Source organism: Pleurodeles waltl, chromosome 3_1 (assembly GCF_031143425.1).
Source record: "Pleurodeles waltl isolate 20211129_DDA chromosome 3_1, aPleWal1.hap1.20221129, whole genome shotgun sequence".
Lineage (NCBI taxonomy): Eukaryota > Metazoa > Chordata > Amphibia > Caudata > Salamandridae > Pleurodeles > Pleurodeles waltl.
In genome coordinates, this window is record NC_090440.1 from 607,624,764 (window position 1) to 607,644,083 (window position 19,320).

General features: G+C 43.0%; 1 protein-coding gene across 1 annotated transcript in view; it reads left to right on the forward strand.

Annotated features, from left to right (window-relative positions):
• Positions 1-19,320, forward strand: part of LOC138284363 (mucin-2-like) — a 1,502,605-nt gene that overhangs the window by 650,646 nt on the left and 832,639 nt on the right. The window contains exon 27 of the mRNA XM_069223056.1: positions 2,479-2,623. Within this exon, the coding sequence (XP_069079157.1) occupies positions 2,479-2,623 (145 nt within the window). The remainder of the gene's footprint in view (positions 1-2,478; positions 2,624-19,320) is intronic.

Here is a 19,320-nt window from a genome sequence, read left to right on the forward strand (position 1 = left end):
AGGCTGGTGGTGCTTCCCATTCAATATCGCTGCGGTCGGATTGCCGGGGCCGGCGGTTTCCTGCCGTTTTTGCCCCGGCTTGGAGAATCCGCCAGGGCAGCGCTGCCCTGAGGATTCTGACCCCCGTACCGCCAGCCTGTTTCTGGCGGTTTTCACCACCAGGAAGAGGCTGGCGGTACGGGGTGTCCTGGGGCCCCTGGGGGGCCCTTCACTGCCTATGCCACTGGCATTGGCAGTGCAGGGGCCCCCTAACAGGGCCCCATTAAGCTTTTCACTGTCTGCCTAGCAGACAGTGAAAAGCGCGACGGGTGCAACTGCACCCGTCGCACAGCCGCAACACCGCCGGCTCCATTTGGAGCCGGCTCCTGTGTTGCGGCCCCCATTCCCGCTGGGCCGGAGGGCGCTAACATGGTTAGCGCCCGCCGGCCCAGCGGGAATGTCTGAATGGGGGCAGCGCTATTTTGGCCGCGTGAGTCGGAATCACCCCCTCAGTGTCCAATAGCTGCCAATGGCACCATCACATTTGAAACATTCCAGATTTTCTCAGCAAAAGTGCATTGTCTTTTCAATGATTTCACACAGTTCTGACAAAATAATACATTTTTTAGTTGTTTGTTACTTCAAATCCTTTCTCGCGATACACAAAATAAACAAATCACATTTCCCATGAGAATCATGAGTTTCCTGTCTTATTTGGCAGCTAGAACAAATATTGTTACATAGTTAACATTGAAACATGTCAGCAACCTAGGGAAAGAGTTCAGGTCAGAGGGAACACAATAAATAAGTAATTTTCCTCTACTGCTGCAAACTAAATCTTTCAGGCCTAGTCAAGCTAAGAAAGCCCTAATACACATTGATACAATTTTTTTATTTTTTTTTAAACCTATTGCGCACCTTACAATCAAAATCAAATATGCAAAACAAATCATTTTATTGCAAACATTATTTACAACATTTATTTTTCTGCACACATGTAACTCATGTTAGTAAAATCCATTTATATTAATATAAGTACGAATAATCCACGTTCATTTAATACTTTCTTTCTAATATTCATCTAATTAAAACACTCTAAACGTTAATTCATTTAGTACTTCATTTATTATAAATGCAGTAATATCTTTCATGTTAAAACGTAATGTCTAATACGAATGGCGGCCATTTGATCCACCATAAGTCAAAAGTGAACATTTCATTTTTTGTTATTTTCTCTGTTAGGCCTTTAAATCTAGGTTAATTAGTGAGCATATGCTAACTTCTGTGCCACTAATATATTAATAAAATGTGTTCTCTCTCACTGGAATACAGTGGAGTTTACCCATCTAGGGATACAAATCAGCAGATCAGCATGTAGTACCACACATAAAAAATTAAACCTGCCAATTGTAGTGGTCCAAAGGGATTAGAATTGTTCCTTGTTTCTTTGTTCAGGTTGGTTTTTTTGTGACAGTATACTGGTGAGACATAGGCGAGGTCTCATTTTGCACCAGTTCTCTAGGTTGCCCTAACTTAGGAAACCTATATTATGTGAGGGAGAAGAAGCATGATCTAGTAGCCATTTTCAATTGAGCAGTTAACAGTCATCTGCCCTAGCCACTTCAGGAGGGGTAACTATGTGATGAACTAAACAATTCAACAGACGTGCAGCAGCCATGTCAGAACGGGGAAATATGTGAGGGGCTATAGCAAATGAGGGTGGCTGGGCCGTTGCCTCAAACATTGTCCTTATGCAGTAGTAGTTTTCATCTGTGGCTGCTGTGCTCCTGAAGGAGGCTGCCTCCAAATGAATTACGCCTGTAGGCAAGATGGCTTGCACTTTTTCTGTCCAGGTTTACCTGAAATATGTGTATAGCCTTGTACCGTGCGCAGCTCACTTAATGCAATGGAAAGTTGAGACAAGTGCGATTTGAAGACTAACCTATGTGCGGTTGCTGGCTGTGGACAGATGGTGACAGTTGGCAGACCAAGCTGAGTCACAGATGAGAAGGTCTTCAACTGAGCCTTCCTGTGTGAAAGGCATCAGAAGCCCTTTCTAGCCAAAAAGTGTGGAATGCTTTTTCAGATGGAGTGGTTTGGTGAGGGCTTTTTTCACCACTGTCCATAGCCTCCCCTGAGTGAGGTCTTGTCTAATGTCCAGTCACCTTGCCTGAAGTGCCCATGAAGCATGCCCTCACCCATACCTGTTAGGACCCAGACATTACTATGAACATGCACTGTGCACCTTTTCCCCCATCTGAAGTACCCAGTGAGAGGCCTTCTACAATTCTTGTAGACACTTGAGGCTTCTGCTACGAAGAGTCTCTCTTCCACAACAATTGTCCATGCCCATTACAGAACTGAACTGTTACTCTCATTAATAGTGTATGAGCCAGGAAATTAGATCTCTTGTGGCCTTCTGCCAGAAGTCATGTATACAGACAAGATAATTTTTTAAAGTGTTGGAGTGTTAACTATAACCCATGTTTTTTGTTTCAGGCTGTTACCCCAAATGTCCAAATGACAAACCCTACCTGGAGGAGACTACCAAGACGTGTGTAAACCAGTGTGGCTGTTATGACGAAGATAACAATTTCTACAGTGTGGGGGCGAAGGTGACTTCCTGCAACAAATGCCTCAAATGGTGAGTTAGGAGAAGAAGTGGTCACTTATAAAGCTGCTTCAAAACTCCCTTGGTCAACCAGATTGCAACTTTACACCAATCTAGTTATCTGTTTATGTACTGCTTGAATTCGTATGTTGAGATTTCTTACCTACAACGTAGGCTTCCGAACTAGAAGGCATTAGTTCAGAAAAAACAGGGCGTTCACGTAGAAGAAAAGATACATTCAGTCTACCTTATAATATAGCAGGTGACTAGTAATGTCTGTGTGTAGGTAGATATAGACAGGCACTTCCTCCTCACCACATTCTCCGGTGGTGGCTCATGCAGGGAATGGGATAGACAGCCTGAGCTTGGATGGGCTAAAGTTTAGGTTCTGGGCGTAGAAAGGATTACACCATCAGAACCTTGGCTGCTAATGTTTTTGTTTTTATAAACTCCAGCATAACTACCTTAATCTTGGGGAAACAGATGCTGTTGTCTGCCAAAGGAATTAGGTGGGATGGCCATACTGAGCTTCAAACTGTATTATTTCACCACTTTTGCCAGTTGTAGTAGATCGGTTTCCTGAAACCCACTGAAAGTGCTTGTTAACAAAGTTGCCAAGAAAATGCTAAAACTAGCAATCATGTCCTCTTACATCGCCGAAGATCCCAAAGAGGTTTGATGTAAGATGTTATCTACGTTCTTCAAAAGAGAAGCTCTATTCTATACATTTTTTAGTATCTATCCAGTAAATTCTCACATCAGACTAATTGATATAAGCCCCATCGTTAATATATGACTTCTCAAATAATCAAAATATGCAAGGATCATGGTATTTCCATGTTAATGATTATTTTCTTAACAAACAACTTGAGGGCAACACAAATGGTTTTTCAAGCAAGGGGGTACTCAGAACAGATGGCTTTTGATGTCCTTTGTGCAACTAGTTGGTTCTATGAATATGATCAAATTGAATTAGTTAAACTGTTCTGCTAGGATAATTCAGAGATTATTGAGCTCCAGGTTAAATGGTATAGGAAGGTAGTATTGGATTTCCAGAGAGCCATACACAGGATGATGTTTTTGATAAAACACCAATAGGCTAGTGAAGCTGTATTACATTAACTCAACAGAACCGGAAGAGTGTCAACAAGCTCAACGTCTCAGTATTGATGGACATCAATTTCATTTGTATGCATTATTACTGTAAATAGTATCTGTATTTAACACCAACAGTTTTATGCAAAATTGGATTTTGTGTGTGTCCATGGTGCCTGAGGTGCACCAATCAGGCAGAAGGCAAATGGATGCATATGTTCTACATCTGCCCTCTTCTTTGTGAATTTGTGCATATCTTTTTAATATCGTAGAGTAACTGGTCCAGGTAGAAGTTGTAGTGGATGCAATTTTAGCTCTGTTTGATACACCCTCAGACACAAAAAGGCCTCTCTAACATCTAAACTATTCTGATATTCATTATAATGAAGGCAGACCCGCTTATATTTGAAAAATGGGCTAAGAAAATGACAAGACTTCATGAAACAGACAATCTGCTCATGTGTCCTGTGTGCAGGCATGGTGAGAGCCAGCGGAGAAGGTGAACTTGACAGCCAGATAGGGAGTACTGCCAGTTGTGATGGCTTTGTAGACGATGCAGCTGATTTTGAAGATAGTGGGCATGGCAGCACCCAAACCTTCTTGCTGCGCTGCCCTGAACCAAAAGAAAAGGGCAGGAATGTGCTGTATCTATAAGACAAGGCACATTCCTGTCCTTTTCTCCTATGCTGGCACACAATGGGCTTCCATGCACCAAAGTAAGTACCCTTGCACTATGGTGCAAGAGTGCCTGTGTTGCAGGGATGATTGTTTTTATGCAGGAAGGGACACCGATGGCAAGCTTCCCTGTCCCAGGGTGGCTTTACGTGGCTGTTTAAATATTGCCCTGCAGTGACCATCTCTGGACCGTCACTAAAAGTGATGCTCCAGCGGTGCAGAAGAGCTCGTAAATATGCCCCTATGTGTCTTGTAAAGGCTGCAATGGAGTTGCATCAGGGAGGGGTTGAAATGATCAGACTACTTCAAACTCTTGGTGAGGTGTGCTGCTGCATGTAGAATACTCATAAGTAAGGCCAGTTTGAAATCTGGCATGGCCAACACCCAGATGCAACGGCAGTTATGGAGTCTCTTTCTGGAAGGAATGCTTTCACTTTGTTTATGTTGTTTAGCTATTATAGCCATGTTTTAGGCATGTTATTTTAGCTAACAAGGCCTGCAGCTGTGCACTTTCATCCGCCTACATTTTATTCAGCTTTGCTTTATTTTTCTAGCAAGAGCTTTGTTTGTGGTGCTGTTTTATTTCTCTTTATCTTTTTGTCCTTTCGCCTAGGAAAGCATTGCATTCTTGGTAGGACATGTAGTTCACTTTGTGCCTTTCCAAGGCTACAGTCAGATGGGGTTGCTGACAAATGTGGGATGCTGTGTCTCCTGCATTCACAGAAAACAATGTACTCATACGCAGGGACTATTTCTTAGAAAGTCAACTTTCATGAATAGGTTATACAGCCCATCACAATCTTTCTATAAAACACCCCTGTGTCCTAGACACGTTAGAGGGAGATTCCAGCCAGATGACCACGACTGTATGCTGATTGCCACAAGCTTCACTACAGCTACCTGCTTAGACGACCCAACCCTCATCCAGATGGGGACTGTGTCTTTATAGACTTCAGGCCTCTTCTCAAGGTATGAGAGATGATGTTCTTCCAGGGGGAAACTCGAAGGGCAGATTAGGCTTAGTATGCTGTGCTCATACTTAGCGCAGGGTGGGGGTTTTAGATCCACTCCCCTGTTTAGACAGTATGGTAGGGCTGTTCTGGTGTTTTGCACTTTTAGTCACATGCCTGCTCCTCTTGTCTTTCATTATACTCGTTATTGGCATGCACCTGCTTTTATCTAAGATGCAGATATTTTATTAAATGCTTATTTAAATATATTCTGCCTCTGTTGCCTGAGAGAGATCTTGGTAACTGAGAGAACAGGATACGATCTGATATACCACGATTCCCTTGGGAGTCTATTGTACCATGAGCTTGGTTGCCAAAATCATCTCGGTCAGAAATGGGCGCTGCTAGTTAGCTGGAAACCCCGGATTAGGCTGACAAGTGTCACCAGGTGTGGAATTGTGCTCCGTACCCACAACCTAGGCGATCCTACCGCCCCAATCCAGTAGCCTCATTACCCTAATGAGAACCTACGCAACAGTACAAGCCCATCTTTGTTTTTTATGTGTTCCCTAAGGATGGAATTGGAATCCAGTTTAAATCAAAGTGGCAAGGGGTGAAAGTTGGGTTCATATTTGTCCATGGTCATGTTGTGAGCCAGGTTTAGACTAGCTGTTGCTTGGTACTCTTGATTATTCTTGGTTTTGGCAAGGTTAAGTTTCAGGTAGGTGCTGGGCAATGAGGTCTGGGTAAGGTGCAAGTAGGCTGGAACAAAAGAGACATTCAAATACAGTTGCTTGACACTATGGTACATTTTGATATTGTTATCTAAATAGAACTCCATGGAAGATCCATGAACAGTTTGAAAATGTCAGGGTACAAGATCCATCTTCCCTGAGGAATACCTCAGGTGGTTTGGGATCTTCTGGGATCTGGAGGTGCCATGTCAACAAACAAGAGTTTGGGTGTTTCCACTCATTCCATTTGAGACTTCAGGGTGATGATAAGGGTGGGATAATCAACAATGTTGAAGACAGCTTAGAGGTTCAGTAATATCAAGGGGGCAGAGGTCTTCTTTATTTGTGATCAGGGGACATTGTCTATCATTTGTTCAATTGCTTTTTCCAAGCTGCAGCATGATCTCAAGCTGGCTTGATCGTCCTGGAGAAGATGGTTAGTGTGATTTTGTAGTTATGCATAGACTCATGATCGTGTAGTTGGCAAAGTTGTCGGAGTCTAGTATGGATTTCTTCAGAGGGGAGGGATCTGGTCTCTTTTGAGAGCTTTATGGAGCATGCCTTGAGTAAGGGAGGCACATCTTCGTAGGTGGTAGCTTTGAGGGAGTGGACAAGGTCTTTAGGTCTTTGGGAGAAAGGGGTTTGAAGTATGACCATTTGAAATATAGTGATGAGGAGTGGGTGTCAGAGGAGAACAGGTTTTGTGTTGTTGTTCTGCTGTTGGATTGCTTTTTTTTTCATTTCAGAAGTGGCTGATGGTATTACACTTGTCTGTGACGTGTAGGATAGTGTTGTTGTAGGTGTTGATGTACTGTCAATTTTTTAAGAGTGTTCTGTTTCTGTTAGGAGCTTTATTGATGGGGTTGCTTTAATAGTTGGCTCTGGCTGATGTCATCAGTTAAATGCATATTATGTGGAGAGACTACAGTTGTATGAAGAGGAATGTGTAAGATGTATGAAGATGTGCAAGTGAGCCATGTTTCTATGATGAAGAATGTATCAATGTTGCAATGGAGAATGAGGTGTGCAATGTCTGGAGGACGGTATACTCAAGAGTTTGCACTGATTAACATGAGATTAAGTGTGTGTTCAGTAGACGTAAGGTGTAGTGGTTAGCAGTATGTGTATGATATTGGATCTCTGTGCTGTGAGGATGCTATGTGAGCTTTTGTGTTGTTAGGCCTGGGGGTGATTGTTGGGATTGGCAGTGTGGTGTTCTGGATGAGGCACATAGTGAGATCTTAACTTGTTGATTGCTTTGAAGGAAGGTTCTGGCCCAAGGTCATTCCTGGTCATGACAGGCACAAACAAGAGATACCCTTGTTTGTACCTGGGGAATGAAATTTGCTTGCTTATTCTCTGGAAGTATAGTATGCAGCATGTCAAGCAGTACCCTGTCAGTACATCACTCACTAGTTGAAATATGTGGTTCTTGCATTCTTTGGCCCTATTAAGTTTAGGATTTTGTGTGCTGGTTGGAATACAGTCTTGCATGACAGCTAACATTCACAAATAACTCCCTCGAGGATCTTTGTAGCGATGGTTATTTTTAAGTAATTTCAGAGATGGGCAAGCCTCAGATGGGTTGTTATCATTAGTTTAGCACGATGTGGCCCCACACTTCACACATCTATGGACAATCCCGTAGCCTAAAACTGGAGTATATGATGCTCCTGTGGGCTATCCCAGGTTGCAAATGTACAGTAACTATAATATACAATAGAATAGCAAGACATTTAGAACCATGCCCAGCTCTTAGAAATAATGCTGTCTGCTTGACCCTTAGTGTTACTGGCTGTAGGGAGATTCGATAATCCTTTAGTAGTTAAAGAAAGCACTAGTACACAGCAATATTTCGAACCTAAGCTAAACTGTGGATAGGAGTCTTACTTTTCAGTACAAATCCAGCAATCCAAAAGAGTCTGGGGCTCATTTACATAGGAAAACTTACACACTTGTGTAAGTTTACTTTATTTTGTATTTACAAGCTACATATTAATAGTAAGTTTATGACTGTGGAGACTCTGTAGTCTTGGCAGAGAGCTTCACATATAGAAAGATAGACCAGTAGAACTCTGTCCCAACTGCAGAGTTTCTTTAGTCATAAACTTACCATTAACTTGTAGTTTGTGAATACCAATAAAAAAACTAAACTTATGCAGTGTACATTTACCCTTAGGAATCAGGCCCTCAGTATTTAACCATAATAACTGTATGAATTCCGCCTTTTCTGTATGGTCATCCCATATTTTTTGCAATTTGCTGGACATTATACTTTTACTCAGAGCAGTCGCCACCTGGATGAAAGCCAGCTGCCTCAAGCTCCACTCAGACAAGACTGAGATTCTCGTCCTGGGCTCCACCCCCTCTGCCAGGGATGACACCTGGTGGCCAGCAGCCTAAGGAGACGCCCTCCTTCCCACTGACCATGCACACAACCTTGGCATCATCCTGGACTCTACACCATCCATGACTCTGCCCCTAAACGCCATCTCGTCATCATGCTTTCATACTCACTGTCTCCTGCCGAAGATTTTCAAGTGGATCCCCCCCAAGACAAGAAGGACTGTCACCCACATACTTGTCAGCAGCAAACTGGACTACGGCAATGCTCTTCTATAAAGAAGTTACAAGCAAGACTCGAGAGAATCCAGACGCAGCAGCCAGACTCATCCTGGAGATCCCCCTCCACAGCCACATCTCCACCCATCTTAGAGACCTGCACTGGCTTCCTATGAACAAACGCATCACCTTCAAGGCACTGCACAACATCAGACCAGCCTACCTTAACCTCCGCCTCACATTCTACACCCTCACCAGACAACTGCGATCCTCCCAACTCGCCCCAACCTGGTGAATCAGGAAGAGCACAGGTGGAGGCAGATCCTTCTCATATCTCTCAGTGCAGACTTGGAACACGCTTCCACTCCACATCAGACAGGCTCCTTTGCTGAAGCAGATCAGGATAGACCTCAAGACCTGTCTTTTCGACTGAGCAGCATGTCCACTACAGCACCTTGAGACCCCATGGGTGATAAGCTGTGCTCTACAAATAATTGATTGATTGATTACTGGCTATAGACCTCTGTGCACTTTGACCCTTCTGAGCAGTAGTAAAGTTCCTGTGAGTCTCAAATAAACATGATTGAATAGGTGTAGTCCTAATCAGTATATCTAACCCCTAGGGTCCAAAGGGTACTCAGGGCTTGGAAGTTGTTTATCAGAGGTGAGGTCCATCATCTATTGTGCCATCCACTACAGTGACAACATCCTGTGCAAGCTGGGTGATTCTCTCATCAATATCGTGCCAAAGGCCAGCTGTGCGGCGTCAGAAATTCTGAACTAAAACAATAAGGGCTCTCGGTGCAATATTGATGCGGGGATCACCCGGCTTGCACAGGATGTTTCCTGGCAGCTGGAGATAGGAGCATGGATAGCCTCCAGAAGGGAATGACATTGTAGATCCTCCCGCCAGTGCTTGAGCCACTACAAGTAGGATAACTTATCCCCCTGAGGCACCTCTATCTACAAATACAACCAGTCAATTTTTTAATTACTTACCTGTTTGGTGTCTTCGGTCAAAGTAATTTAGTCCTGATGATGGCCATTCACTAAATCATTTTTTGTACTCGCATGGTACAAGCAGTAAAAGAAAGTGGCAGGCTTTTATGATATTCAAATATTCAAATAATCACTGCACAGAAAGGCAAGGAAGGGTATTTGCAAAAGAATATAGGTGCTTCTGACAGTGAAGTTCGAAAAGTGAGATCAACAAGGAACAAAAATTAAGCTGGTCAAGGAGATAAATCATTTTGAAATGCTGTAGCATTTGCCTAGGAAGCAAGGGACTTTGCATATTTAACATGTACTGAGATTGGGGCCAATAGTTATCAAAGGTTTGCGATGCCCTTGACCCTCCCAAGAGGACGCAAGGTGACGCAAAACCTAGACAGAGATTTACCAAGCCATGCAAGGCCACCTTGTGTGGCCCTGTATGGCTTTGTAAATCTGAAGTAATGCAAGGCAGCGGAAGTTTCTGCCCTGCGTACTGACCCAGGTAGTTGTTCCATGGGTGGGGCATGGGTATTCCCACACATCCACCTGTGGATTCTGGTTCATTCCCAGATTTATCATGAGTGGTTGACCTAGGAATGCCTCGAAACGCTATGCTTTCCCAGGGGAGGCATCATGAGCAGAAATATGATATGTATATTTTTCTTGTTTTTTCCTCTTTCAACATGTGCTGCATTGTTCAGCACACGTAGAAAAAGGAAAATGCTTCAAAGGATTGTTTTTGCACAGAAAGGTTTCCCTTCCTGCTCAAAAACAATTCTGCCAGCAACGCAAGTACCTTTGCACCATGGTGCAAGGGTGCCTGCGTTGGTGTTAGGCAGCCAAAAGTGCTTCAGCACAAGAATAGAGTAGATCTAGGTAGATATGGTGCATTCCTGCCCTCTCCCTTTCACACAGTGCAGAGCAGCAAGGTGTCTTGTTGCGTTGCTTTGCATGGAAAAAATGATAAATATGGCCCTTAGTCTCACTGTACAGATCCTGCAGGTCAGAGGTCATTCAGCCGCACAGTAAGGGGCATCAACAAGTGTGAGAATTTTCTTCATGCCTGGCCAGGATGGAATTTTACAGCTTAAAAGAGGAAAGCACGTTGTGACGATACGAAGGATAAAAGGTGAGCAAACACTTATGTGGTATTTATACAATGCAGATATTCGTGTGTGTCCATAGGTGAACATAGGGAAAGGGAATGAAGTATTCAACGTCTCTCACTTTTTCTGAAAAGCCTTTAGCAATTCCAAATATGTTATGTCAAACCTATCTCATGTGTTCCTCACCTGCAGACCAATTTCACTTCAAAACTATCTCCATTTTACAGGGTTCTCCTTGCAGGCCTTAGGCCTACTACTGTAAACTGACTATGGCAGTTTAAATACTGGAATTCGACATATCATAATAAACCCTTTAGACAGGTCGAACACTCCCTTTTTAAAAAATAGTAGGTCACCTCTATGTTGGCCTTATAGTCAACAAGGAGGAGTGCATGGTATCTAAAAGTAGGACATTTAGAAATGTAATGTTAACATGTTCTTACAGTGACTAGCAACCTAAAACTATTTTCACTATGGCAGGCCTAGCTGTCCTATGTAGAAAACCACCCTATATACATAATTAAATCCTAACACTGTATCTCGGGAAGGGGACTTGCTAGGAACATAATTAAACAACTATTTTTAATATTTATGAAAAATCCAATTCAATGGTAAATTATGTTTCGGAATATGTAGGAAAGGTAACTTTTAGAGTGTTACCCTTCCCCTACTCGATGTTCCTGGAGGCTAAATTTGAAATTACTCTCCCACTGCTGCCAGACTGTAATTAGCATTTGAATATGTATGAAAATAGTGTGAAATGCTTCCCAGGAGCAAATGAAAGGCTGAACTGAATAGTCAGAGATGACTTTTCCAAACTTGACATAATATGCGGGGTAGGGCTGAGGGCCTCCTTTTTGACATTGCAGTGTACTGCTTGAGCATCAATTCCTGCTTGGAAGGTCTGCTAGGTTTACATATAGCACTGCGGGTGCACTTAAAAGGACTGGAAACAGGTTCCAAATGAATTAATGTGTGTCCTCTTTCTACTTATTGGAAAATCTGCTTTGTACTACTTGATGTCTTACCCAGGGTTTATTGTACTAACAGTGACTGGCCCAAACTGGATTTTAGTGTTAGATGTGGGAAGAAACTAGGAGTACCATAGCACACTCCCCGCACACACACATACACACACACAGCCCTCAGAGCCCAGTGTTAGTGTGCCTGCAGATTTTGCCATCTTTAAATGCCCAAAGTGTGAAGTGCTGGCCCTGGGAACTTTTACTTTATTGGTTTGGAGGTGCCCGAAAGTCATTCCTGCCCACTTGCTTACCTGGCATAAATATGCCATCGGCTCCAGAGCACTCGTGGACCAATGGAAGCGCATAAAAGGACTGAACCTGCTGACTGTGATCGGAGGTGAGTTTATAAGACTCCTGTCCCTCTTATTCCCAGGGCAAAGAAGTGGACTCCAAGGGTCATAATGCTGACCTCCTTTAAAGCTACAGGGGCACAACAAGGTAGAAGAGGCATTTTCATGCAACTGCCCAGCTGACCGGTGGCCACTGGACCTGGACTAGACCCTGCTGTCTGGCCTCTGTCTAACACCCTGTGAGTTTCTAAGTGACTCCCTTTAGAATGTGGGGGCTTAAAGGTCTGCTACTATTGTGGATTAGGACCCAAGGGAATAGAGTCAGAAGATGAAATCTATGACCAGGACAAAGGTTGTTGTTGTATCTCACCTATGTCCCATCGAGGCCAGCCGCAAATCCCACCTAGGTCCAGGTCTACTGTGACCACGGACTATAAGTGCAATTCTTTACTTTTTGGTGCTTTTCCTATTTCAAAGTCAAAATGAATATCTTTAGTTCCCCTTTTTGGATCTTTGTAACTCCTGTGTCATTTTGTCTAATAAATTGTATTCTATTTTTCTAACTTGGTTTGGGAATCTTATGTTTTTATTTATTTTGCATTTTGACTTTATTATTGTTTTGGTACTGCACAAATAATTTACCCATTGCTTCTAAGTTAAGTCTGTCTTCTCTTTGTCATTACTACCAGGAGATTACGGTTAGGTAATTTAGTGATTTTGAGGGTTCACTCTGAAAAGGGCTGTGATTATTTCTTGAGCCGGCAGTTGCTCCCCCACCAAATACCAATCCAGTTTCTTACCCTGGTGTTCAGCCATGGGATCCAGGACTTATGTTGTGCAGTACTACTGAGTAATTTAAGTTAAAATAAAAAGTATTTTTTAAATGACATCCAAAATCAACTTTGTGATTTTTTAATTCTCCTTTTATTTTTAATTGTTTTTTTTTTTTCCTACATTTACTCCTCATTTCAACATTTTGCACCTGTGAGTTTTGAAATAATGAAGTGGGTATGGGCAGTTTGGAGAGCCTCAGCATGATAGATCTAATGAATATGTGCAAAGAAAGGGGGCTAAAGCTGGTGAAGGCACCCAAGAAGGAGGACGACCAAGAGCATAGGGGGAGGTAAGCATGCTGCTGCCCATCCCGCAGGATCAAGTGAGCGAGGAAGCAGAGGAGCAAGTGGAAGAAGTAAACAAAATTGATATCTGGAGCCAGAAGAGGATGAGAGCACCGGGCTAGATTGTCCAGAGCAGGGAGCAGTTTGTCCTTGACCCAACCATAGGGAGGGGGCACGCAGACAACAGGATTTGAAGCTGGAACTGATTAACCCAGCCGCTGAGGAAAAGAAGGCTACAGCAGAGATGATCTTTGAGATGAAGAAGGAAGTAGTGGCAACTCTGGCCCTGGAAGAAACAAATTGGCTCTTAAAGAAAAGACAATTATGCTTGCCTATGAGAGAAGCCAGAGAGCGCTGGACCTGAAGGTTAAGAGGACCTCTGAGTCTAGTGATGATCGTGGCAGCAACAATAAAGTGCCTAGTAAAGGTAGAAGAGTGCACATTCCCGAAGACCTAGTGACTAACTATTAGGTGGGGATCTCATAAATAAGTGGTTTGCAGCATATGGGATGGCCCTACGTATGCAGAGAGTCCCAGAGAAGGACTAGGGGCTAGCTTATGGTAGGATGGCATCCTGTTAAGCTACATGGTTACAACAAGCTGCTAGAAGCCTCATTCCTTAATAGCCCAGCTGCCCATATCCATCTGGACTTGCTCTTAAACCTGCTGATGGCTTCTTCTGCTACAGTGAATCATGACCCCCCAAGAGCTGGGACTCTTGGATGTGTCAAAGTGTACTCCTTCTAACATCCTGAAAAACCTGGGACTTTTTCCGGCCGGCCAACAAGGGGTCTTCCTTCTGCACGTATTTTGAATTTCTCTGACTCTCAGCTTTATCGCCAAAAGTGTCAATGGCTTCAGCAGGACTTTTTCAAGTGCCTAACTGGCCTTGCAGAGTCCTTCTTAGCCAAAGCCTACTGCCTTGCCCGAGGAGTTTTGACTTCCATTTCAAAGACAACATCAGAAGGTAAATGTAGCAAAGTAGCAGTAATATGTGGCATGTAATTCTAGCACGTTACCCAGAATTGGACTTTTGGTTCACACTAGTAAACCTTAGCTCAGTCCTGGTGTAGTGGCAAAGAGTAGTCAGGCTACTTACAGGAACCTGTTTAAAGTATTTCACAACACGCACATGGACGATAAGTAAATGACATGGTTTGAAAGAAATCTGACACCAATTTAGAAAAATAAAGCTGATTTTATCTTAATTTAGACAGCAAAACACATTTTTTATCTAACAGACAACTGGAGTTGTGAATTTTTAAGGCATTGAAAAATAGAGTAATTTTAATGGTCAAACAGCTCCCATTGAAGTCAATGGAGAAAATCACAGTGTGCAATCCGTCACTTGTAGAGTGAGCTCCAAGAGGACCCACTTGGAGTTAAGGTCTTGTGGGTTCCTAGACCAAGTCTCAACAGTCAGTTTCTAATTACCTTGCCCAGGGAGTCTGGGCACAGAGGTGCTGTGGCAGTCCTTGGTGTTGAGGGGATCCGTGGGTGCTGTCAAATCGCAGCCCTTGACAAATGACACCTCGGGGTGGACTCACACTCTATCCTCAGGAAGTAGAGGCCTTTGGGGTCCCAGGGCCTGGATTCCACAGCTGCAACTTTGCCAGCACGTCTGATGGCTCCGGGTGCAGAGGTGGCCTTACTTCTGTCAATCACAGGGACTGATCGTGCCAAAGATGTTTTGCTGCTCCTATTAAAGTTGCCTCCTTCAGGATGTAGGTTCTCAGGAGTGGGGTCATTGCCTACATTGGTCACTATACTGGGGAACTACTCTGGAATCAGTGATGTCCGAGAAGCTGTCAGTTACTGGGCTGGCAACAGACAACCCTTGGCAGTGGCAAAAGTAGTCCATGGTTACTTTGTCGGCTGCAGGTTGTCTGGAAGAGAGTAGCAGCTAAAATTCTCACATACTTTCTTTGGGCTCACTCTAGAGGGGTCTGACAGGTTACACTTCTGGGGACTTGCAGGTGACTGGTACCAACAGTCAGGGAAGTCTGCTTTAGTTTCTGGCATCCACTGGAGTCCCTCTTGCTGGGAGCAAAACATTTTCACCACGGTCACCTGTCAATCACACAGTTCCAGTATATGGTCTCCTCAGGGCACTTAATTGTCCTGTCTTTGCACTGCGGCAGAGTCCGAAGTCCTGCTGTCGGTGACGGCATCTTCTGTGTGCCTCTTCTCAGATTCAAAGTCAGAACTGAAGTTCTGGTGTCAGGAGAGTCCCTTAAATCCTGGTGTAAGGGCTGTTAAAGGTGTAGGGGACAGTGGCCAATGGGCTACTAGTCCATGCAGCTAGCCTGCCCCCAAAGTGACAATTTGCTGTGGGAATACATCACTTTCTATTCCTAAAGTTTGCCAACATGGCAGAACCCTTCTTCAGCTATACAGACCACCTGCCCCACCCTAAAGGTGTGACTAGTCTTTGGGGGGTGTACGTCTCCTGAATAACTAATTTACCTACCTACCAGCTTGGTCAGGGCAGGAAGAGCTTTGTCTTCGAGTGGGCAACAAGAGATTATACATCAATGGCGGTGAAGTCTTTGAGGCTCATTGCCTTGACTACTGTAAACACTAGCCATCCTGGGAAGGAGGAGGTGTGACCACCTACCTACCCAGGTCCTTTTTCTCCATCCTTTGGGAAGTGTTAGTATGACCAGCAGAAGGGGGGACTCTTGTTCTGTCGGCAAATGTCTCAGGAGAGCCCACCAAGGCAGGGGAAAGCTGGTATCTTTGTGGGCACTCTGCCTGCACTTGGTGTGGGCAAAGACGAACTTGAGCAGACAAGCTGCTTGTGCAGGCTGACATGGCAGCTCTGCAGGCTTTGGTTTTACTTGGGTCACACAAAGTGGCACAATCAGTGATGCAGCCCTAGTGACCCATTTACCATCCCTGCCCTGGGTACCACAGGTACCATTTACGAGGGCCGTACTGGGGTGGCAAAGTCCTTGCCAATTGGGTTTGCAAAATCCCGCTCCAATTTACGAAAAAGAGCACTGGTACTGGGGTCAGCTTAGCAGGCCTCAATACACTTGAAGGTCAAAAGCAACAGCATCCAGAAGCAAAAACTGGAGGTGGGGGCATCCAAAAGGGAAACTTTACAACAGTAAATCTTCTAACTGGGACAAGTCTATTTTTTGTATCTGACCCATGCTCCCTCGCAATCAGCCTTAAATCGTGCCTAGATCCCATTCAAGTGCATCCAGGCAACCACAGTTTGTCCTTAACACTTTCTGGAGCTATTCTCAATTACAACTTTCTCTGGTTCCCCTTATTGGACTTTTGTTGTGTTGTGTTTTTGGAAATTTTAACAGTTTTAATACTTGTAAATGCTTACACATTTTCTTAATTAAGTCTATCTTCTCTGTACCATAGATCTCAGGTTTAAATTGCTGAAACCTTTACTGAACTTAACAATATTAGTGCCATTATTACTTGTGGTGGACTCCCATCCACCCTAACAAGTAATTCACTTTCTCACACCGTTTTACTGTGACCATTGGCTATCATTGGCACTTGAAGTTTTTTGATGCTATTCCTATCTAAAACTTTTTAAATAATGTTTCTGTTTCCCCTTATTGAAATGTTGTCATCCTCATTTTGATTATTAAATGTTTTCTAATTCGGATTGGGATGTTTTATTGTTTTGCATTTGGACGTTATTACTGTTTTGATACTACACAAATACTTTACACATTGCTTCTCAGTTAAACCTGTCTGCTCTGGACTATAGCTACCAGGGAGTTGAAGTCAGGTTAATCTAGTGACTTTGAGGGTTCATCTTGACAAGGGTTGTTCTTATTTTTTGAGGTGATTAGTCAACCCCTCCAAATAATAATCCAATTTCTTACAATAACCTACATTTTAAAAAGTGCTAAATACCTATGTTTCGCAGCATCTGAGTGCAATAAATAATAGTTGTTTCTATTTCCCATTTTATGTTACTCAATTTACCTACTTTGGGTATGAAAGGCTGAATCTGATCCGATGTTTAGGGATTTTCTTTTTGAAAATAAAAGTAATGGTCCCCTTGTCTTGGGAGTCATCTTCCGTGGTGGGGAGAAAACTTAGTTGTCTTTTATTGTCCCTCACTGCCTGGGTTTGTCTGGGGTGAAGGATAGTGAAAAATAGACTACATGTCCTCCCATCCTGGTTGGGCAGGTGCACTTGCAGCCATTTCTCCAACAACCCTTACTCTGTGGGAGAGGTTTGGCTATTGTGGTAAAGGAAGAGTCGCCACCATTGCCAAACTGAAAGCCCACCCGCATTTAAATAGGTTGGGGGGACCTTCATGTTGGTGGTATGTATACTCTGTCACTGTTGCGTCATAGTAAACATACCACTGACATATCAATTGGGCCCTAAGTCATTCACCCAGTATAAGACAGGCTGTAAACTTGAAGAAAATGATAGACATCAACATTTTTAACTAAGACACTTGGGCCCATATTTATACTTTTTTATTGCCGCATATACGCTGCTTTTTTATGCAAAAACGGTGCAAACGTACAAAATGCTATTGTTTTTTGCAAGTTTGTGACATTTTTGCGTCACAAAATGACGCCAATGCGGTGCTAAAAAAGTATAAATATGGGCCTTGGGATGTAACCAGCGAATAGAATGGCACAAACAAGAGAACTCACACAATTCAAAATCCATCCCTTACTTATAAAACAACTAAACACTTTATATCAGTAATTACACACAATACTGAAAACGCATCTGGAGATCCATAAGTGCACCTATATTCAGAAATGGGAGAAAGTGCTGGGGACTGAGATACTACTTGTGGAATGGAACAAACTTTGGAGGGACATACTGAAGACGGTCCATGGCATTCAAAACACAGGCACATGGTATAAATTATGTACAGCCGGTACATGACAACACAAAAACTAAAATACCTATTTACGCATACAGATGGGAAATGTTGCAGAGGGGATAATATGGAGCAATCCGCCCTGCATGTTTGGTGAACCTGTCCAGCACTCCTACCAAATCTACCAGACCTGGTAACCGCACTGCTAGACATCTAGGATTGGAAGGATCTTGGTGTGGGGATTACAAAGTTTATGAAAATCAATGGCAATGAAAAGTTTATCATAAAACATATTGGAAGAACGTAAGAAATGTGAAGCTGTGGGGAAACCGTTGCTAGAATACCTGCCAGATGAAAAAAACAATTTCTAATGTGCAAGACACACCACAGACAGGTTGGGCTGGCAGGGAACTTAAATATACCAGAGGGGAATATCTTTTTAGTTTTTTAGTAGGTACCGCACATTGTCTTTTCATGAGAGGGTGAGGCACTTTCTTGGTAGTGAAGGAGCAGTTTGGCATAGTGTTACATGGTACCACTGAACTGTATTTTGTAATGTGGAATTGTGAGCAAACCAATAAAATGTTTTAAAAACTAAACTAGCACCAGTGCTCTATGCCACGCCAAAAGGAAGTACAACTTCATAGTAGACAGAAACTAAGTTTCATTCTGTCTAAGGCCCTGATTTAGAACTCAGCAGATGAGTTACTCTGTCACAACTGAAATCTAAATCTGATAAGATAGAACCATCAGGCCTGTTTATGACTCCTTAATGACTCACCTAAATTCCAAATTAGAAGCTCTGTTACCATTGGCATGAAGCAGTGAGGAATAAGTCACAATAGCAAATCTCAATCTGGTTCAAAGTGAAGCGCAACAGATGCTGAACGACTGAGATATGGATTAAATCTATTACTTAAATACATGAATGCAGTGCTATTTTTTTCTTATGTGCTAAAAATAAAGTGAGATGCCATGAGGGAAACAGCCTTTACCACACATCTATTACAATGCACATGCCTTTACCACTGCAACATTTTACCACGCCTGTGCCTTTACCACGCATGCCTTTTCAAGGAAAATGTAAGTATTTTGCAGGTAAGTGTAGAATATATATTCTAAACCAACCTGGATTCTGGAAGTGTGTAAACTGCAGGTCATGTGAACATGGGATTAACAAAACAACATACAACTTACAAAATAAAAGAGAAGAAAAATCAAGCAACATATTACATGAGAAATTAGTTATCTCATCTTTGTGTTACAATGCACCTGCAGAAAAACTATGTGGGAAGCATAACGGACACGATAAAGCTCAGGATTTTGCAAATTCTGCGGACAAAACAAAATTTAAATT